The sequence below is a fragment of the Lissotriton helveticus genome, chromosome 2_1, assembly GCF_964261635.1.
Source record: "Lissotriton helveticus chromosome 2_1, aLisHel1.1, whole genome shotgun sequence".
NCBI classification, from domain to species: Eukaryota; Metazoa; Chordata; class Amphibia; order Caudata; family Salamandridae; genus Lissotriton; species Lissotriton helveticus.
In genome coordinates this window covers 160,702,374-160,725,541 of record NC_136059.1, presented here as the reverse complement: position 1 = coordinate 160,725,541, position 23,168 = coordinate 160,702,374, and the positions used below count along the sequence as shown (strand labels likewise).

Sequence of the window (23,168 nt, the reverse complement as noted above, 5' to 3'; positions counted from 1 at the left end):
TGATGTCACCACATTTAAAGGTTCAGCCCATGGATCCTTTATAGATCATATATTACTATCTGCTGATCTCGCCAATCAGGCCTCTAGATTCACTATTAAAACAAGCATCTACAGTGATCATAACCCTATAACCATTAGACTGGGTGGTGGAGTATTTGAACAGCGAATGAACTGTGAAGGCCGGGGAACCTTGAAATGTATAAATGGTAAACGTCGATTGAAATGGTCAATGGTAAATTGTGAAAACCTGTATACTGAAATCAATAGGTCATGTGGTGAGGAACTTGCGGTTTGTGTATCACCAGCCACATCCCCAGAGCAAACACTAGCTGTCTTCGAGGTTGTGGTGTCATCAGTAGGATCTATGTTAACAGTCCCAATGAAAGGACAAACCAGAAGTACCCCTAAATGGTTTGACCACTCTTGTTCCAAGGCAAGCAGAGATTTGAGAAAAGCATTAAAAATCAAACCGAGAGATTCAGGCCAAATCAAAATCCTGCGATTGATTTACAAGAAATCACTTTCTAAACGAAAAAAAGAAATCAAGGCAGGTATCTGGGAGTCTCTGCTTGACCCATCAAACCTGGGTAACAGTAGTAAATTCTGGGAAATTATTAATAAACCTCTGTTTGACGACCCCAGTGACACCGCACTTGGCACTAACATCCCAGAGAAGGATTGGGTTATCCACTTTGGTGCAATTTTTAAAAGCAATGAGCAGCAGGCAGAATACGGCCCTTTGTCTCCTATGGAGAAATTTTTGTGCTTTTCAGTTAACGAAGTAGAGAAGGGCATTCAAGGGTTAACTAGCAATAAGGCCCCTGGCCCGGATGGCTTGCCTCCGGACCTTTTTAAATCTTGCATCTCGCTATGGGCCCCTGTCCTTACTGCTGTAGTAAATGCAGCCGCGGCTTTTGGATGTCCAAAGTCGTGGGGGGCATCGACTATAGTGCCCGTGTTTAAAAAGGGTGATCGCAGAAGTCCGTCATGCTATAGGCCAATATCTCTAATTAATTCCGTAGCCAAAGTGGTAGGGGGTGTAATCTTGAATAGATTAACTGCATGGGCAAATGAGAACAATGTTATATCCCCAATACAATACGGCTTCAGACCTGGTCACTCGACAGTTACCCAGTGCCTGAACCTGTATTTGATTATAGGTAAATATACCATGGCCCGGCAGGGAACAGTCCACATGGCTTTTATGGACTTATCGTCCGCATTCGACTGTGTGGACAGAGGCAAGTTATGGGACACCATGTCAAAGATGGGTGTAGAGCAGAACTTAATTAATTTATTGGCTGATCTGCACTCCGACACAAGAGCTAATGTTCGATACACCCAAGACTTGAAAGTGACGGGGGATATCAGAATTAATCGTGGTGTTCGACAGGGATGTATCCTAGCCCCATTCCTTTTTAACTTGTATATCAACGAGTTAGAGGAATATTTGTTACAAACCGGAGCAGATTACCCCTACGTAGGACGGAAAGGCGTTCCAGTTCTGCTTTACGCGGACGATGCTGTCAACATCATCATCAAAGTAAGCTTTATTCGGCTTTTGAGAGTAAAACCATAAAAGCAACAAAAACAAATACATAAATACAAAAATAACTCAACATAACATTGCATAATTAAAAGGGAATACATTTGACCCAACTAAAATAGTTTAACAAATCAACGATTCAAAGCAAATCAGTAACCCAAGATACACAGAATCCCCCTTTTTCATCCAGTGTTATAGTGATTTGGTACTCGGGAACCAGGGTAAAAGTCATGCAGGTCCCAAATACAGATGGAGCCATCTCCAAGTTTGGGCTGGGTAGAACGCAAAAAGTGGGTAATGTTCCTACGTTTGAATTTGATTAAAATCAAGTCCCCCGAAACATTTTTAGGCAGATGACCAAGCCACCCCACCCTTCTGACACTCAGTATCCCACCATCTAGCGCGGATGGTAATGGTCTATTGTTATTGAGCCAATAAATGGCTTTATTCAGTAGGTCCTGATGTAATTCACGTGTGCCTGGGCTGAGTGCAGGGACCCCAGAAAGAACGGTGACATATGGGGCGGCTTCAGGGGGTAGATCAATACGATGCACTCTTTCTGCTGAGATAATAGGAACTCTATGTGGGGCATGTTCAGGATTCAGAGTATCACTACGACCAGATAGAATGGGTGGTATAACAGGGGAGTCACAGGTTTGAGGTATTCTGGGAGCATTGTTGATAGACCTTTCCTGGATGTTAGCGGGGATAGAACATGTAGATATAACAGCGTTTCCAGGTGTTGGATTTGACCTTATTACAGATTTTTCGATCCTGGACAGCCTGTCCCCCAAATCATTGATTTTTGCTATCAATGGAGATAGAGCAGTGTATAATAGGCGCTCGATTTGGGCCAAAAGAGTCAATTGTAGGGGGGATACAAAGTCATTTGGTCGGGTCTCAGCTTTATCCAACGTTGATGAGGCTGGGTTGTGGCCAGGTAAAGAGGGGCTGCAGTTATTGGATAGAGAGAGGGTAATATTGGGGGAAGCCTGGGGAGTGCTAATTGTTTGATCAGTGACTCTGGTCACTATGGGGGGGGGTAGAAGCATCCGGGATATAGTTTGTGCCACACAGGGCGTTCAGCTCTTCCCAGATGGACATAGTAGGTGGTAGACAGGATCCCGGGCACCAGTGTAGGTAGTTAGAACGGTAGGGGTTGAAAGGATAATGAAGTGGCTGTACCTTCTCATATGATGGGGCCAAGAGTGGTGGCCCGTCCCGTCCTCCTTGTGCCTCCGAGGGCCACAGAGGGCCCGCCCTTTGCCCGGGCTTCGCCCCGCGCGCGGTCCCGCGACGCGGGGACTGCTGTCCTTTAATCACGCCTCCTTGGGCGGAAATCCGCTGGTGCGCCGCTAGGGCGTCTGGGGGATGTAGTTTTTTGGCCCCTCACGGCCGGTGGAGCTGGTTTGCTGGGTCCGTGAGCAGGAGAAAAGGTAGGCTGTCCCCCTGTGCAGGAAGACGCTGTCCGCTGCTTGTGCCCCCGAGTGTCTGGTGAGCCCCCCGCTTTGCCGGGACTGCTGTCCTTTAATCACGCCTCCTTGGGCGGAAATCCGCTGGTGCGCCGCTAGGGCGTCTTGGGGATGTAGTTTTTTGGCCCCTCACGGCCGGTGGAGCTGGTTTGCTGGGTCCGTGAGCAGGAGAAAAGGTAGGCTGTCCCCCTGTGCAGGAAGACGCTGTCCGCTGCTTGTGCCCCCGAGTGTCTTATTTCAAGGACAGCAATCGGCCTGCAGACACTTTTAAATTCTTTTTTTTACTTCATGGAGTCCCGAGGCTTAAGCATTAACAACTCTAAGTCTTATGGTATGAAGACAGGCCTGGCGTCACGAAAATCCAACCTTTTTAACATAAACGGAGAAAAAATACCAACTACCAGAACCTTCTCATACCTCGGGGTCCTTTTTGATCACCAACTATCCTGGGGCCCCGCTATCTTGAGGAAGAAGGGCGAGGTAACCCACGTCAATGCGGCTATACTTAATTTCGCAAGAAAAATTGGCAACAGTCCCGTGGCTGCCTTACTTAAATTATATCAGGCAAAGAGCATCGCCGTTGCTTGCTACGGAAGCGAGCTCTGGGGCTATAGCCGGACGCGAGATCTGGAGGTTGCAGAAAATAATTTCCTGAAGCAGATACTGAGGCTGCCAAGGGGAACCGGAAACTTCCCTGTTCATGAGGAGCTAGGGGTGCCCTATCTAAGTGACAGAATAGCAGCTAATCCCCTGCTGTGTTGGTTGAACTGTTGGCTAAATAATGATATACCTCTTACCCATGATATACTAAAAGAAGCCCTAACATGGGAGGGTAGGTTTAAGGTCCCGTGGCTGAAGTACATTAGTGATTGTTTTACTGAAATAGGACGGTCTGATTTGTTTTTAATCCCAGACTCTATCACTAAATTGGATGTCACCCTTGTGAAAAATACATTCATGACAACCAGGTACTTAGCCAGGGAAGAGGCCGAGTTACAGAAAGACAGTGTTAGGAAACATGCACTACTCAAAACCTGTCTACAAATGGAACCATAACTATCATGGCCTATGACAGGCTATGAACGTTATTTATTAACAAGGTTCCGATTTGATTTGTTTCACCTTTTACTGGCAGTACCGAGTGGGGCCCATCGAGGTCAAGTGTTGCCAGCTTGCGGCTGCGACGGAAAGTCTCCGCAAGATCTGGCGCACTTTTTATTTTTTTGTCCTTATTATATAGTACCCCGGAAGTTATACTTAAAACCATGCCTCAAGGAACTGAAAATTGCACAGATTAAACCAGCACTTTATTACCTTCAACTCCTGAATTGTGACTGCACTTTATATGTATGCAGTTTCTTGAAATTAGCAATTACATTCAGGAAAAGCATGGAGGGATAACTATGCTGTTGTTAGGCACAATGCTAATTTTTTATCTTTGTTATAACTATTTATATTTTTAAAGTGTATAGTCTGCCTGTTACTCTTGTCTTATAATGTATATATAACCTCATTTCACAAACGGAATGGATCATTTGTTTTTTAATTGTATGCATATTAATTGTGCTTTTATGATTGTAATGCTAACAATCGAATAAAGTTATTTGAACTTGAACTTGAGTTGCGAATAGACCTACCCAATGCATATTAATGAGGCAGGTCATAATTTGCGAGCCATTAGGAATCTACGCCAACCCAGGGATGGTGGGATGCTGAGGTCAGCAGACCATGAAAAAACAGTGGAGGGGAGGGAGAGTATCATAGGAGGATTCGTACTCCCAAGACAATGTTCCAAAAACAAGAAGAATCCGGCTAATGGTATTTGCAAGTGTTCCTCACAATGGTGTGGAGCACTTAGTGTTTTTAAAATACCCCTCACACACCAAAAGGACCCTTGGTGTCATGCTTCATCATAGGGGTCTTCGCACCCCTCTACGGGATGCGGCGTGCTGCGACCTACGGCTACGCGGGAGCACTTACAGTAGTAGACTATGTATGGTGCATGTGAGGGTATTATTGTAAAGTGAGTGAGTGGTGGAATAGGTGAAAATTAATTAAAAAGTGCCTGGCTCGTGGGAACTTGAAAAAACTTGAATTCTGTCCCCGGGCTGGTACTGTTAAAAGAAGTGAAGTGCGAGGTGCTTATGTCGTGATTATGTATATCACCTCATGTGTGCGTCGACATGTTTCGGAGACTGCGCTCCTTCTTCAGGACAGGGTGCACAACTTCCCCACCTTACTCACGTTTCACTATGTAAAAAAACAATGATGTGTATTTACATAAAAGTGACAAGAAATAGAAAATGATGTGTAAGCATCATAGATTGCAATGTACCTACAGTGGTATATCTCAAGAGTATACGATTAGCATTACTTGTCTTTTTTTGTTGTAAGCTTCATGAGCCTGCTTAACGTCTGGGGTGTCAATTGCCAATCTGCAATGAACTCAATGGGAGTTCCCAACTGTCTCTCCCCAAGCGCGGCTCCGCTGGAATCCATTGCAACCTATGATGCTTAGCGCCCTCCGGCAATGCTCTGCCATGGCCGGCGGCAGTGATTACCGGCCAGATTGAAGTGTGAGGTAGGCGCCCGCTAGGGTGACAATAAACCCATGGGGTGGGCTCCTGCGGGGTTCTTTAATATAACACGCGGCACACACGCACGGGGGCAAAAATAAAGCGGCAGATCTCCACGCGTGGGGTAGGCACCCGCTTAATGCTAACATACGCAAAGGCCACTAACACGCACAGTGGTGACAGAAATGCAGGGTGGGCACCCGCGCAAGGTAGTAAATTGCGGGGTAGGCACCCGCTTTTCTCCTGAACACGGGGTGGGGGTTCCCACATGCTGGGATTCCTTCCCCGGACAGCGCTGCACACACCAACTCCTCTTCCACTGGCACATCAAAGGCAGCACTCAATCAGCGTTACCCGGCACAGCATCACAGATTGGGTGGAAGCGCTCCTCTTCACTGGCACTTTGAATATGGCGCTCCCAAGGCGCTAGGGCAGGAGACAGTCAGATGAAGTATAGCGCCCACCAAATATAGCACTCATGAGGCGCTAGGTCCCACCAGCAGACTCAGGGACAACAGGTCGCGCTCCTCACCTTCTTCTGGGCACAGTCAAAGGTGCTCCTCAGCAGTTAGATAAAGTGCTCTTCTCTTCCAGGCGCTAGGGAGCAGTCAGGGCCCAGTGTAGCTCACACGAGGCGCTAGGGCCGGAGAGCGGCAGGCAGTGCGAGGCCAGGTCAGCAGTCAGTGGGTACTCATCAGTACAGGACAGCAGCTCCTCGGAACCATCATCCCCTGTAGCATGGCACTCCTCCTGGTACAGCAGCCTGTACTCTAGCAGCGGGCTCTCATTAGCCCTGTGGACAGGGGAGGGGTGAAGATGGTCTCAGGGGCCAGCACACAGGCCCATGCGGCGGCACCCCCTGGCAGCAGGTCCCCTCTCTCTCAAGTCCATGCTATGACTGAGCACATGATGGCACAGCCCCCTTATTTATACGCCCCTCACCCCCTCCTACCAGACAGTGCCAGAAACTTCTAGAAGCTTCTGGGAGAACTGGTTCTAACTGGCTCAGGGGGAGGAGTAGAGCTGGGATGGCTGGGTACCAAACAACTAGACTGCTAACCCACCACAGTCAGGTGGCACCACACACAGCCATGACATCCATTTTAAAAGCGACGTTTCACCAGGGTGCATTCTTATGATGGGGGAATTATAGGTGCATACACCAATGCATCACATTTAACATGGCATCTCACTCCACACATGACCTATACATTTCTCTACCATGGGGGTGACATCCTCAAATAGGGGGGTGAAAAGTGAAAAATGTCGGGGAAAAAGGGCCACGTCCAACAAGGACCCATAGGGGTAGTATCCCTTAACCGGCTGTAGATCCCATTGGGTTCTTTGGGCAGCTGGTGCCACTTGTTTGGGTCTGGTGTGAATTAGCATGTCTTTCAAATTGCGCGAGCGCTTAAAAGCAAAGTGCGGTAGATTTAATGTCATAGCTCCCGTATTGAGGATCACCCAGTGTTTTCTGATCACTTTGCTAAGTTTATTTGATCCAGGTGTAGAAGTGGTGACACAGGTGAGGGTGTCACTGGGATTTTTTTTCTCTCTGTTCTAGGAGCGCTTCGCGGTTGTTGTTTCCAGCTTTCTTTCTGCACAGTGCAATGTTACGTGGGGGATAGTGACGTGGCGCCAAATTTTTGGCTAGTATTTCTAATTCAGTTCTGTTGTCTTCAATTTTGCTGCAATTTCTTCTCACCCTAAGAAATTGCCCAAAGGGGAGATTTTCTTTTAAGGCATGAGGGTGGTAGCTACTGAAAAGTAGCAGACTATTGCGGTCTGTTGCTTTCCTGTACATGGTGGTTGTCAAGACTCCCCTGTTCAAGTCTGATCGTGAGATCCAAAAATGGTATCTGGTGCTGGGAGATGGTGCTGGTGAATCTCAGATACGGGTTCAGTGTATTACTCAATACACAGAATTGTTGACAAGATGTCAAATCGCCTGCCCAGAAGATCAAGATGTCGTCTATGAACCTCTTCCATGGGCGTATGTTAGATCGATATGGGTTTGAGTCATGGAGGATCAGCTCACCCTCAAAAGATGCCATATACAGGCAGGCTAAGCTTGGGGCGAAGGTACCTTGCGCCTGGTGGTATAGCTGCCCTTTAAACTCAAAAAAGTTTTCAGTCAAGGCCAAAGATGCACACTCAAGGACGAAGCTGGGAGGTGTGCTGGAGTCCCAGGGTGCTGAGCTTAGTAACTCCTCTATCACATCTAGGGTCGCTCTCTGGGGGATGTTAGTATAGAGTTCCTCAACATCTAGAGTGATGAGGAGATCAATGTCGCTCGTTGGCTGGAAGTCCGAGACTAAGCATAATACATCAGCGGTGTCCTGTATGTAGGATGGTATTTGCCTCACTACCGGTTGCAAAAAAATGGTCACAAAATTGAGACAAGGGTTCGAGTATGGAGTCTATACCCGATACAATGGGGAGTTTGGGTACCGGTGTGACCCCCTTATGTATTTTAGGTAGTATATAAAAATAGGGTGTCCTGGGGTCTTTTTTCATGAGGAAATCAGCCTCCTTCTTACTAATCCAGCCCTGGGTTTCAGCTGCAAAGATCAGTGAGGTTACAGTCGTGCTCAAACGTGTCACTGGACTACTGGTGATGGGGGTATAATACCGTTGGTTACTCAGTTGTCTCAGACACTCAGTATATTAGTCGGTGGTGGCCATAATTACTGTGGTCCTGCCTTTGTCGGCTTGTTTGATTGTGATGGAGGTGTCATTTGATAAGGCAGAAATAGCCACCAATTCTTCATTGATAATGTTGCAAGGTTGTCTAGAGGCATACTCCATCTGTAAGACCATGAGAACAGCTGGTTCAAAAGTGATGACCTCGTTCGGTAACATGCTGGTGTTGGGAGTAAATGTGGCGGGATTATGAAGGCCGGAGTCATTCGCTTCCTGGGATGCTTGCCCATCAAAGAAGGCTCTCAGGCGTACTTTGCAAAAGAATCGCTGTAGTACACATTGTTGTGTGAATTTATCTTCCCTAGGGGTAGGGACAAACCCTTTTGTAGGACCGTTTTCTATCGCCGTCAAAGATTTGGGACACAGGTTCACAATCAGGTTCTCTTCTTGGTAATGCTCTGGGTTTCCACTACACGCTGTTGTGGTGCTTTCCTGTCCCACCATGATTGAGAGTACTCTGAGTTTTCAGGAATCACTTACACCTGACCCCATACAATTCTGCAGGCTTTACCTTCTCTGTGAATTTAACCATTTTTGAAACAGACTGGAGGTGGCCGTTGATGAAGCATGTCTGTGTATGAAATGTCATTTGACCATACATGATAGAGACATTGGAGGTTACCATTGAGCATGTGGTTACTAAGTCCAATGCATTTATTGTTATTTGTCCATTGTTTTTTTTCCCCTACCTAGTTTCATCCGAGTGCATGAGGAATTACTCGTGTTGGTTACCTACCGGGTATTGTGATGCCTGGTTAGTCCATAACACTTGGTAAGTCCCTTTACTCTCTGCTACTTTCATGTGTGCCACAAGGGTTGAAATACAAGCTTGCCCACCCTGTTTATCCACTGTGTGGCACCCTGGTTTTAATTGTTAGATGCTCACCATGATACTTCGAGAGACAGCCTTGCACAGAGAACATGAGAGAATTCACTCATTGTAACTGAACCATATTTACCTATGTGATGTATTATCTCTCGACAGGAAGTTCCAGCACTACCAGGTATCTGGCAAATTAAGGCTATGGTTGATGTGAGTGTGTAGCCACAACACCATTTTTAGTTTTAGGTGTAGATAGTATAAACCCCTTTTTTGGCCCTGACGAATCACCCTCCGATTATTTATTTGGCGAGAAACATGTTGACCGACCACCTATAAGAGCGCCACAATTTGAGACATTACCTCAACCGTGCTCCTTATTATATTGTTTTTACTTAGGGTAGGAAACCCCCTGATTAAAGTTGTTTAAGGTACTCCCATTCCTATTTTATATTCACTTTCAACACAACACACACGAGGTCCCTCACCCCCACTTCACCAAACGGCTGTTGGAAAAAGATCTCCGATAAAGTGCCCCTACTACAGGAAGCCCGTCGGGTATTGCACCGCCGACCCGACGAGGAGCAGCCCAACGATGAAGCATGACACCCGACTGGGTTTGTGAGGGTATTACAATCCAATATAATGGATCCAAAACTTTGAACCATAGTGGTCAGGTTGGCTTATATTTCCTGTGTTTTGTCTCTCACTTTAGAGGAACAGCATAATCTTTTTGTTTAACTTCTGTAACAGAACTTACACATCAACCCTGTTGCAGGAGTAAAATTGGTGCATAGAATCGGAACTAGCGCTTTACCTCCAGAGGTTGACACATCAGACAGCATACTGCAGCTTGGGGAGATCGACACAACCCATTGACTGCGTGGCAGAATCCGGAACATGGCCCGACGCCTCTTCGGAACTGACCATCACCTTCACTGTGTGGAGAAGATAGACACATGTCGCTGTTTGCGACCTGTAAAGGTACTTTGTGCACCGGGCCCTGCATTGGTCCTGTATCCGGCTTGCGCTTCCACAAGGTCGGCCAAACTTTGACTTTGCCCCATTTCAGCACGAACTTAAGTAACCTTTTTTAGCGCTGTAATGCATTTGTTCTTTTACATTTCAATATTTCAACTTCTATAAATTGGATTTGTCATTTTGTTCTTGTTTTGTTCATAATATAATCATCTATTTTATAAACCTGTATGGAGTGTTTTTGTGGTGTATTCATTGTGTTACTGGGTGTGTATGTGTTGAACCAATACTTAATGGCATCCAAAGAAGAAAATAATTCAAAACTGGGAATTGCTATTTAATAGCTATTTATTTTAATCAATTTTGAAAATGCCAAACGTGGTACTTAGTACAATGTAAATTGAAGAGTTGCAAGCGCAAAGATGAAACATAGGACACAATAAGGTAAAATCACAATCACCACTTCAATAGTCACACATATCAGTCATCCCACTCACATTCACATTCAAACATTCAAACAGGAAATACAAAGGGGATTCTCCTCAGGGCCAGAGAGTGTTCCTCATTAATAGATGCAAGGCTGAAGACTCCTGAAAACAAATGCAGTGTCAGCAGCTGCTGGGGAGGTGATGTCTGGTCGGGGATGCGGAATCAGCTATATCTGTAATGTGAAAAACGGCCGCGAAAGAAGACTAAAGGTGCGCTGTATCCAATTCGGGCGCACACAGCTCAAGCGTTGTCATATGCCCACACGGGGCTGATCAAATCTTCCGATGTGGACGAGCGGCGTTCTGAAAGCACTACTTCCTTGCGCATGCGTGGTCGGTGAACACTCTCTGGCCCTGAGGAGAATCCCCTTTTGATTTATAGGGATTCGAAACGCGTAGGCCTTTCTTCTTTGGTCTGCTTCTGTTTTTCTTGTGCTAATTTGCATCGCACTTGAATTCTGTGTACATTATTTTCACAAAAAATTGTGGTTTGAATAGAAGTGACTGTTAAAAAACCATTTTAGTTGGTTACCCCACTGAAATTATTTTTGTAACTTCTGTTGAAATCATAGCAGACTGCTTACACTTCCCCTTCTGGTATATTGCACTACCAAGATTATGGGAAATACATTTGTATTTCCTGTTTGAATGTTTGAATGTGAATGTGAGTGGGATGACTGTGATATGTGTGACTATTGAAGTGGTGATTGTGATTTTACCTTATTGTGTCCTAGGTTTCATCTTTGCGCTTGCAACTCTTCAATTTACAATGTACTAAGTACCACGTTTGGCATTTTCAAAATTGATTAAAATAAATAGCTATTAAATAGCAATTCCCATGTTTGAATTTCTTTTCTTCTTTGGATGCCATTAGGTGTGCTAAAGGATTTTATCAGTATTGGCATATTTATTTGTTAGGTTGTTTTGATAGGCTCAGCCTTACTGATTAGAGCTAGCCCTTTGTTGTTACTACGAACCAATACTTAAGACATTGCCTCTTTAGATAAGTCTGACTGCTCTGTACCAATCTACCAGAGAGTGAGCACAGGTTATCTTTTAGTGTGTATCTAGTTTATCCTGACTAGGTTTCTGGCTTCTGCTTGGACAGGGTGCATACCTTTGCCAACTAGAAACCCAATTTCTAACAGGTCGGATAGGCCACAAACAGTTTGTGGGTGTACACTGAGCAATATCAACCAGAAACCGGAGTGGCTCTGCAACCACTGTGACTAATGTACATTGTTTAAACAAATGAACATGTAGGCTACGGTTCTGCCAACCACATACAGTTGTCCCTTTGTCAGCCACTAGTAGAGAGAAAGTTTCAGGAGTGAGACAATTAAGAATGCATTAGGGAATTAAGAATAATTGTACATCACTATTTGATTATAAATAAAAAGATATTGGGGAAGAGAAGGATTGATATCCTGAAGAAGGTAGTTGATATTAATTGTGTCCACCGAAATGCATCGACGGATAAGTAAAGCAGGACCTGTAGTGAACAGGGAGTCTATATATGGAATTCAATTCAGTAATGGACACCTTCAGACACGATGAGCAGAGATGCTATTCTATGAAGTTTAATTGCAGAGTCTGAAGTTGTTGTCCCTTTTGTGTATGATAAAACTGACTGTGTGTAAGTGTATTTCTTAAAAAATGTGTGATTTTATATCAATTTTAATGTGATATTATTTTAGAAAATAGGATTCAAGTCACATATATGTCCATAAAACGTCTGTGTGTTTTTCGGGTCTATAACATTCTGGTGGATCTTGGGTGAACGTTGTTTGTGTGAAGTTTAACCCTCGGGTAAAGAAACCCTTTTACTTTCTGTCAAGTGAAATGAAACCTAATGAACCACAAACATGCAGGTTGCGGTAATTCTTTACAAAAACAGCCAATGATGAACCTGAGCCAATTTCAGCCTCTTCTGGAGTTTCACATTCCTGGTAGGAGGAAGAAATACACGTTCTATAGAGGTATCAAACTCAAGAAGCAAGCACAGAGATTCGGCATTCACTGTTCAATTGTCCTATGCGTGCACATGAACCTTCTCGGGTGTAGCGGAACCAGCCATGGGGTCAATATCTTCATGAACACTATTAGGACTAACTTCAATCTGAATTAAAAGTGAAACTGCCCGTAGGGGATGGCTAAGCTGTGGATTTTTTTAACTGCTGATTGATGTAATATTCACTGCAAATAAGTATTCCCATGGTCTCTAGAAGTCAGATAACCTGGAGCAACTATTTATGATTTTCTGCAGAGCACCACCACCCGAAACATCCAAACTAAGGCAAACAACATTAGTCACTAAATCTATCTGCCTGAAAAGGTGCAGAGTAGATACAGGAAGCGTTGCCCGGTTACTCACCGGTAATATTCATTACTCTGAGTCCTGGTCTTCCCGTCCCATTCCCCCTTTATCCTCACCAGATTGGTGGTGCCATATTGGGAGAAGTGCTGAAAAGCTCTGCTAGGTTTTAGGTTTCTGGGGAGCAGACTAGCTGCTCACTGTTCAGGAATGGGACGGGAAGACAGGACAAGGAGGTAATGTGGGCTTAAAGTGGTGAAGAAATGAAAGAGCCAGCAGATGAAACACTCAGTGTTTATTTGTGGGAAAATCCGCAGTGACAGCAAAACAATGAGAACAACTCTCCTACTAGATAACAACTTGCTCAAAACTACACATCTAAACAGGAATGGGATGTCAAGAAGGCTTGAGGTAAAATACAGTACTGGAACAAGAGGACTTGAATTAATTCAAGGGGGAAACAAATGCAGTTAAATGAAAATGCTGCCTATAACAGTAACAGGATAAAAGACTAACGGTGAATCAAACGAGAGTAAGACTGGTTAAGACAAAAAATGAATAAGAAATTACCATTTTGTAATTATTTGCACCATTATGTTCTTTCTCCCGTTTCCCCCATTCCAGGTTTCCCAGCATTTAGGACCAGATTACAAATGGGTCGATGAATTCCAACCTGTGCGTAAACCCCTATTTATGGACAGGTCATTTTGTGTTTTGCTTTATTGAACCATCGGATGCGTTAAGTACCTCAAGACTTATTGCATTTCTTGATGTCAAGCCTGCAGAAATGTAACAGGGGAAAAGATTTAACAGGGTAAAAGCATACGGTATTTACTGTATCGTGCTGATACTGGTGCGTTAAAGACCAAAATCTGCATGTTTTCCCCCATAAACCTATAATAGGTGATAATTATCACACCCAACAAATAACTGTAAAGTTTTAAGTACCACACACACAAACGTATTAATTGAACTTATCTTTATTTAACCGGAGCGCCGGGAGCTGCCTTCTCACCAAGCGGTCGGCACCGATCACAACATGGCCGCCTTCCGCTTCCCGTCCCCGCACTTCCTGTTCCGGGAACGGAACACTAGACCGCTACCACATATCTCCCCCCTTTATGCAATAACCAACAGTAATTAATAAAGTCCTTACTTCCAGTTCATGTCATAGTCCTTGAACTTCTCTGGTACCTTTACTCTCCTCCCTGTTCTTGTTCTCATCACCTCACTGCTCTCTTCTTCTCTCGTTTCCTTTGCCTCCATCCCTCTTCCTGGGTTGCCTCTATCTCTGTCCATCTCTCCTTCTACCTTGCTCTCGCTCTTCTCTTTTCCTCGGACTTCTCTTTCCCCTTCTCTGTCTGCTACTTGCTGCATACCTTCTTCTACCTCCTCTACGTACCTGCCACTACTTTCGTTTTCGCCTTCGTCACTTACGTATTCTGCTCCTCCCATAGTCTCTTCTTCCCATTTCAAGATCTTGCTGCATTTTGCCATTCTGTCCAGTGACCATACTTTCCCGTCACTAAGCAGGGCTGACCGGGCGTAGGGTTCCACCACTTTCATGGGTGGTGAAAACTTGCTTTCTCCCTTTCTCTTCAAAGTGGCCAGCTTTATTCTAACCCACTCGCCTTTCTCCAATCCTGTTTCCTGAGTGTTTCGTCTCTTGTTATAGTGAGTGGTATAAACTTCTTGTGCTTTCTCCAGATTTCTTCTAACTACAGCTGGTGACCACTTACTCTGCACTACTAGTTTCCTCCATGCCATGTTGTGTTTTTGTGAAGGCTTCCCTTCCTCTCAACACTTTAAATGGGCTGTATCCAGTGCTCCCCGGGGTGATTCGATAGGCCCATATCATTTTCTCCAATTCCTTTTCCCAGTCCAGGCCATTGTCTATCGCCGCTTGAATGGTGCCCATGATCACTCGATTGAAACGCTCCACCTGGCCATTTCCCGCGGGATGATAGATAGGTGTGTGTTTCACTTCAATGCCATTCCTGTTCGTGAAGGCAGTCCACTTTGCTGAGGTGAATTGGGGCCCATTGTCACACGTGATAAATTTTGGGATACCTTCTCTGACGAACGTGGCACGTAAGAAGTTCACCACTGCATCCGTGTCCACGTGCTCCCTGATCTCCACCTCCGGCCACTTGGAATACTTGTCAATGATGACTACTGCGTATTTCTGCGTTCCTACTTTGTTGAGGACAGGACCCATAATGTCCACTGATATGATTTCCCATGGCCCTTCGGGTACAGGGAATTTACCCAGGGGTGGTCTCAGCATGCTTTGTGATTTGTCCGCCTTCGCACATGACTCGCATTGTCGCACGTGACGCTCAACCTGCGCATCTATGGCAGGCCACCAGTACGCCTGTCTGGCAAGGGCTTTGGTCTTCGTGATGCCCTGGTGTCCTTCATGTAGTAGAGTCATAAGATGATTCAATATTCCTTGTGGTGGGACCACTTTATCACCTCTGAGCAGGAATATGGGGTTTTCGGCCAGCGATAGTTCATCTCGTACCTCCCAGTACCTTCTCAGTTCTTCTTTGAGGTGTCTCTTTTCCGGCCAACCGTGGACCACATACCCTTTTACGGCTTCTAAATCCACGTCTTCTTTGTAAGCTTCTTCCCATTCTTGGGCACTTATCACTTCTTCCGTGTCTTGAATGGTGGCTACCACATATCCTTCCCAGTTCTGTTTACCACTACTCGCTGCTTCATCCATGGCTGCCGCCCTGCTCAGGAAGTCTGCCACTATGTTCTGTGGTCCCGGAATGTGTTCCACTTCGTACACGAAGTCCAACAACCGGAGAGTCATCTTGGCAATCCTAGGAGTCGCGTGTTCATGGCCACTGGAGGTCAGCACTCGGACTAGGGGTTTGTGATCCGTCCTTACTAGGAATTTGGCTCCCCACAAGTACTGCCTAAATTTCTCCATCGCCCAGACCACCGCCAGCATTTCCTTCTCGATAACGCTGAACTTCTCTTCATTGGCGGCTAGCGATCTCGAGGCGAAGCTGACAGTTGATGTGTCTCCATTCACCGACCTCTGCATTAGGACTGCCCCAAGGCGACGATCACTGGCGTCCGTTGTGAGGATAGACTCTGCGCTCGGGTCAAATCCTTTGAGGGGGATGGCGACACCCATCTCCCGTTTGAGGGCTTCAAATTCTGTCTGCTCTTCTTGTCCCCACTGAAATTTGTTCCGTTCCTTGAGTAGTTGACGAATGAAGTGAGTTTTCGTGGCAAAGTGTGGGATGAATTTACTGTAATACTCGGCCATTCCCAGGAATGACCGAACATCTTCTTTCTTGCTGGGAGTGGGGGCTTGCAGGATGGCTCTCATGTTGGTTCTTTTCGGCGTTATCCCATTTCCACTCACTTCGTGACCTAAGTACGTGACAGATTGCACTCCCAACTTGCACTTAGACCATTCTGCTGTCAGGCCATTGTCTTGTAGTCTTCGCAGCACATTGTGGAGTTTCTCGTTGTGGTCCTGTTTTGATCTGCCCATTACCAAGATATCGTCTTGAAAGAATAGTACGTCTTTTATGTCCTTCAGTAGTCTGTGCATTAGCTTCTGGAAGACAGCCGCAGCCGATGCCAACCTGAAAGGCATTCTCACAAATTCGTAGCATCCAAAAGGTGTGATAAAGGAGGTGAGATGGCTGCTCTTCGGATGTAGTCTCACTTGATGGTATGCCGATGACAAATCCACTGTGGAGAACCATTTGACATCTTTGGTTTTCGCTAGCATCTCACTGATGCGGGGCAAGGGGAATTTGTCGATGACTATGTTTTTGTTTAATTCCCTAAGATCAACACATAATCTTACTATGCCATTTGGCTTCTGGGCCACTACTAAGGGCGAAAGCCATTCAGCACTCTCAATGGCTCTGATCACTCCCTCCTTCTCCAGTCTATCCAGCTCCTTCTGCACTGCGTCCCTGCTGCGTAGCGGGATGTTCCTCACTTTGTGCACTACGGGACTAGCTCCCTCTTTCAGTTTAATGAGATGCTCGTACTTTCCCAGCTCCCCAATTTGACCATTGAACACCTTGGGGTAGGCTTTCTGCCAAAGTCCCACATCCTCTGTATCGTCCTTGTCCATGAGTAGGATCTTTTCGATGCCCCCCGGGTTGAGTTGGATCCCCAGTGCTCCTTGGTCTTTCCAGCTCAGGACAGAGGGGCCCTTCTCTGCAACGTATAGTTTGCAACTTGCGTGGCGGCCTCTGAATTCGAACAGGAGAGGGCAGTATCCCAGCATGGGAATCCTTTGTCCGGTATATGTGACTGCCCTCCAATCCATCGGTAGTAGCTGCTCTTTGATCTTGGGCGTGAATTTGTCCTCCCATACCTGTTTTTGTATGATTGAGATGGGTGCCCCACTGTCCGCAATCATCTCTAATGGCAGTCCGCCGATGTGCATGTTTAGTCTCGGTTTATCTGACTCTGAACCATCCATTTCCAGCACCTGGACATCTATGTATAGGAACTCCACTTGGTCCTCCGCTTCTTCCTGGTCGCTTGCGTCATCTTTACGTTCTTGGTCCACATACCGCACTGTAGCGCCTTTGGGTTTCCGGCGGCACACTTTTTCATAGTGCCCGAAGACACCGCAATATGAACATTTAGCCCTGAACGCGGGGCATGCTTTATCATTTCCGAGATGTGCAGTACTGCCACACCTGTAGCAGCTAGGCCTTCCATCTTTATTTGTCCTGTTGTCAGGCTGGTATTTGTTGTTGTTGTTCGATTTTCCACCTTCCTGGTTTCTTTGTGTGTCTCTTTGCCTCGGTCGTTCACCTCTCGTTGCGTCATTATCCTGCACACCGTTTGCGATTCCCCTGCTTCCTTTTTCGCTGCCTGGGCGCAACGTCTTGATAGTTCTGCTTTCTTGACCATCGCCCAGATTTCTTTGAGTGGGGCGTCACCATTTACCCATAATTTCTCCTGTATGTGGGAGCTGGATGTGTGCATGATAATCTGGTCCCTGATTAGGTCGTCGTGTAGCGTGTCGAATTTGCATGTGAGGGCCAATTTCCGCAGGGCCACGACGTACTCATCCACCGACTCCCCATTCTTCTGCTTCCTCTGAAAGAAGTTGTATCTGTCAATAGCGACGCACACAACCGGTCTGTAGTGTGCGTCTAAGTCCGCGATGGCGTGACTGAAGACGTCGGTATCCGTTGCGACCCTTTCGCTTTTGACTATGGTGTCATATACTCTGATCCCTTCTGGACCCAAATTGTGTAACAGATTTTTTTTTCTCCTTTTGCTCGAGAACGGTGTGTCACCTTCTTCTTCCAGGGCCTCTAGGTAAATACCTTTTCCAATCTTCCCACTTCATGTCCGGCTCTCCGCATTTCGTCAAGAACGGTACTAATTGCGTGAGGGATGATGATTGAGCCGCCATTTTGGGCACACCTCTCCCTTGCCTTGCTGTGTGGATCGGCCGACTGGGTGGGCTCCCCGGCGTGTTCTGCTCCGCTGTGTCCTCTTCGCTTCGATCCCCGTCGTTCTCCTCTCCCTGTGACGTCCTTGCTGGACCAGGTTGCAAGGGGTTACTGTCCTCTTCTAGCTGGTGCGATGACCCAGGTGCTTCTGCCAACACCCGCTGTTCCGCCAGGTTGCCGGGCGCCTTGCGCGATGGTCCGGGATGAGTAGTAGCTTTCAGTGCCCCTTGTACTTTTCGTGTGCACAGTGTTGAATGGTGCTGGTGTGCACTCCCCCAGGTCGTGGTTGCGCAGGTAGTGTCACAGGGTTGCTCCCAGCCTTAGTTCCTTGTTGGGGCGCAGTCTATCACCTCCTGGGGCGCTGGCGTGTTTTCGCGCTCTTTCCTTGACTGCTGGACGGCTCCTCTGCCGCGCTCCGGTGTTTCTCGGCGTTTCCTCACGCCGGATGCGTAGTTCTGCTTCGTCGTGTGTGTTATTGTGGTTCTAGATCGCATCCTTCGTCGCCATTGTAAAGTTTTAAGTACCACACACACGAACTTATTAATTGAACTTATCTTTATTTAACCGGAGCGCCGGGAGCTGCCTTCTCACCAAGCGGTCGGCGCCGATCACAACATGGCCGCCTTCCGCTTCCCGTCCCCGCACTTCCTGTTCCGGGGACGGAACACTAGACCGCTACCACAATAACATACCCAGTGGTATCGTTATTTACCATGTGCGGTTATTACCACCTGAAGTGGTAATCAGGCCTATAGTATCTTCCATGACAGTTGAAGCGGATTCTAATGTTGAAATGAAGCTTGAACAGAATGATGGTGTGAGGGACTGACGGACGGTTGGTGACTGAAGAGCAGAGCATATCTACAACGGACGGTTGGTGACTGAAGAGCAGAGCACATCTACAACTAAATCTCTTAATTTACCTATGTCCGTATCATCTTTCTTCACACAAGTGCCATTTAGCCTTAGGCTTCACATGAGGTAAAGATAGTTTTTCATTTTTTTCCAAATAATATGCTTATAAGGAGAAAGACTATTCATACACCGGTGGAGTGAAATAGTTTTAAAGTGGATGGTCTGCTTACGAGAGCAGGGAGATAATGAAGAAAGCGTCCGCGGTATGAACAAATAAACAGGAAGCAAGCGAACATCACGGAAAATTATAAACCAAGTTGTATTTCAGCGTGCACCAAGGCCGGCCAGATGGTGAAAGTTTGAGATTCCTGACGGATGTGAAGTTTCCCAGGGAGCGAGCGTGGGAGGGGCCGAGCCTGCCGTCAGGTGAGGCCTCAGCACCTGCCGCCCTCCCTCGCTCGCTCGCCGCCCCGGGCTAACGGCAGCCCAGCCGGAACAGCATCAGGATGAGCCCCGGTCGCAGCACCGAGCCCTAGATCCCTCCGCGGGCGGCGCGAGCGGGGCAGAGCCCAGCCGGGGACAGTGGGACGTCACCTCCAGCTGACGCCGGGCGCAGCACCCTGTGCGCGCGGCGCGGAGGGAGCAGGGGGGACAGGTCGCGAGAGAAAGTAGTCCCCGACAGAAGGCGCCGGGCCGGCGCAGGGAGCGGAGTGATGGCGCCGGTTGAAGCGGCCGCCCGGGCCCGGCACAAGGAGCGCAGAGACCGGGCAGCCGCTGCGGACAGGGCTTGAAGACAGCGCCGTGAGCGTGCCCCCATCCCTGGGGGGCAGGGGCGTGAAGATGACCCTGCTGTGCGTGCGCGGTGAGTGCGGAGGCTCCTCGGGGTTAACAGGTGTCAGCGGGGGTCCAGGTGTGCTGGAGGCCGCTAACGGACTGGGGAGGAGGGGTCCCCCTCATCTCATCAGCGGTTGCTGAAAGTGTCCGGGGAAGGTAGAAGTGTGAGAGGCACTTTTCCTCTCAGTTGCTGCGGGTGCTCGCTGGTGTATGACAAGTGTCCGGAGCGGGCAGGGGCTCTGGCGGGGGTGCAGCAGCTGTGAGAGCAGCACCTCCCTCGGGCGCAGCAGGGTGTCACTCTGGGGGGTACAAGTGTCCGGCGGGAAAGGGTTGTTATGGTGTGCTGCCCCAGTGTGTCATGGTGTGCTGCCCCAGTGTGTCAGGGGCTTCTCGCCGAGCAGGGATTATGGATGCCCCAGAGAGTGCTCACTGGGGTCACTTCAGCTTTACCCAGAATAACACCGACACATCTTGTTACAGTCTGCTTATCCATCAAAGAAGATGTGTGGGCAGCTTGCTGTCACGCTGGGGGGTGAAGTGACCGCTGAGCTGCTCACTGAGGGTTGGTTGGGGTGTGTAATAATTGTATGGAAGTTTGTTCACCCTGTGGTGTAATAAATGCGTGAAAGGCTACTCCCTGAGAAAGTGGGGCTATAGATAGTGCGTAAATTGAGATATAAATAGAAAACTTGTTTGATAATCTGGTCACCCTGGGATCATCGATAGAATAAACGAATAATATTTTGAATCACTGAGGGGAAATGTACAGAATAAGTGTATGAGAGGCTGACTGCTCACTGAGTCAGCCTCATACACTTAGTAGGCTGACTCTCTAGAGGTGTATTAACAGTAAACGTATGGAGGTTGCTGCTCATCGGTGGGGTAGAATGTGTGTGTACATGAGTCTTTAGTGAGTGGGATAGGCAGACAAGAACGAGTTTACAGCTAATCAAGGGAGTATTTATTTATTTTATCTGTTAGAGCACACACATTTCAAAGCATGCGTTGGCCCTGCCAATAGGTCTGGTTTTCAAGAAACGTTCCTTGATGTAATGTGAAGCATTACAAGTAAATAGCACAGGTATATATATATATATATATATATATATATATATATATATATATATATATATATATATATATATTTACACACACAAAGAAGTGTAGAGTAGTTTTGTAGGTTAAAATAACTAGACATTAGAATCCATGAGCCTGGGGGTGTGGGGACGTGTAGCTCCTGGATGTTTATGGTGATTCTTCGAAGAGCCAGCTCTTGAGGTCCTTCAAGAACTTGGAGAGTGTTGGTGTCTGTCGGAGGTGGAGAGGGAAGATGTACCGTGCTGTGGCCGCGAGGAGGGAGAAAGAGCATCCTCCAGTTCTGGTATTCTTGATGCGTGGTACCGTTGCAAGAGAGCTGGGCTGAGAGGAGGGATCAGTGGGGTGCTTGGAACGAGAGACGGTGGTTCATGTAGGCGGGTCTGGTGTTGTGGAGGGCCTTGTGTGCGTGTATGAGAAACTTCAAGGGGATTCTCTTCTCGACGGGGAGCCAGTGTAGTGTCCGTAGGTGATAGCAGATGTGCCAGTGTCAAGGTAGCCTGGCGGCGTCATTCTGGGCATTCTAGAGTTTGTGAGTGAGGTTCTTGTTGATCCCGGCATAGAGTGTTTTTCCGTAGTCTAGTCTGCTGCTGATGTGGGCATGGCAACAGTTTTCTTGTGTTCGAGGGGAATCCAGTTGAAAGTCTCTCGGAATAGGCAGAGGGTGTGGTAGCAGGAAGAAGTGACAGCGTTGATTTGGCGGTCCATTTTGAGTTCGGAGTTCAGGATGATTCTGAGGTTGCGTGCATGGCATGTGAGGGTTGCCGAGGGGGGGGGGGGGCACCAGGTGTCCTCCGAGGTGTTCCCCTGTTAAATTTCGGCAAGTTTGACCTGCCGGAATTTAACGAAGGTTGAGGTATTTAACTCTTCTGATAATTATCAGATGTGTTACATAACACTCAATTAGTAATTACGACCCCTGCACAAATATGGGTTTATGAAGGTGTTGGAAAATAACGACCCATTCGTAGTTCAGGACCATGTAGGTTAATGCCTGCCCTCCTACCATCAGTGCTGCTGCCAGAGAAAAACAACATACTTTATCTAAGGCGCTTTAACAGCATTCAACATTTTTGTGTGTGCCCCTGAAATTTAAAGTTTAGGCAGCTGAATAAATAAAATGATCACTGCTGCATAGGAACAAGTACTTTTTTTGTGGAAGCACACAACTTGTGCCCACTCAAAACATGTACTACTCTCTCCCAAGATGTGGGTGGAGGCAGAGCTACTCTCTTCTGATGCTCACATAGTTGTCTGGTGACCGCTGCGCTCTAAAGTGCATAGTGAAATGTGCAGTTGGGGTAGTTAATGTTAAATCGCAGTGCCCTCGTGTTAAAGGTAGTAGAGACAGTCATTGCTAAACCCAATATGATACATATATTTGAAACCAGTGTAAGGGAGCTATGTGTCTTTGACTTAACAGCTGTACTAACAAGCATTAGCAAAACCAATAGGTCTCGTCTTTGTGACTTATTGACTTTGCCAAATTGTTTATAGCCGACTGCAGAGCATCCACAATGCTGTTCAGTGTGGCTAAAGTTAAAAAAAAGTTAGTGAATAGGTGCATGCTAGATTACGAGTTGGATTGGAAGCGAAAAATAAAATAAAACGAGCAACAGCAATATATATATTTTTTAAAGCGGACAGGCTGGGAGTGGAAGCAAAACTGGGAAGTTGAGGGAAGAGTGAATCAACATGTGGCAGGTTGAGGTCTACCGCCGTAGAAACTTGAAAGTGGACTAGAAAATAACAGGCGTGAGGAGGGAGCCCTAGAGGGGACGCAAAAGCAACAAGGGAGGGCAGGAGCCAAAGCAACATGGGGGTTGGAGGTAAGCAATGAGGAGAAGCACACAGGGAAGTGGAGGGCAGGGAGAAGCAACCAGGCAGCAAAAAGCAACACAGTGCTGGAGGAGAAGTGTACATGAGGTAGACGGCTCAAAAAACACATGTACTCTAATGGAGTGCTTCATGCAACAGAAAAAAGTAATGATTAAAAAGAAATCTGTGGAAGCAGCATACCATCCAATC

The 23,168-nt window shown here is 46.9% G+C and overlaps 1 protein-coding gene across 6 annotated transcripts in view; it reads left to right on the top strand.

Moving 5' to 3' along the window:
- Nucleotides 1-19,660: 19,660 nt before the first annotated feature.
- UNC13B (unc-13 homolog B) overlaps nucleotides 19,661-23,168 on the top strand; it is a 3,555,093-nt gene continuing 3,551,585 nt past the window's right edge. For all 6 annotated transcript variants that reach the window (XM_078674667.1, XM_078674666.1, XM_078674664.1 and 3 more), the window contains exon 1: nucleotides 19,661-20,073. In XM_078674667.1, coding sequence (XP_078530793.1) covers nucleotides 20,052-20,073 — 22 coding nt within the window. In that variant the 5' untranslated portion in view covers nucleotides 19,661-20,051. The remainder of the gene's footprint in view (nucleotides 20,074-23,168) is intronic.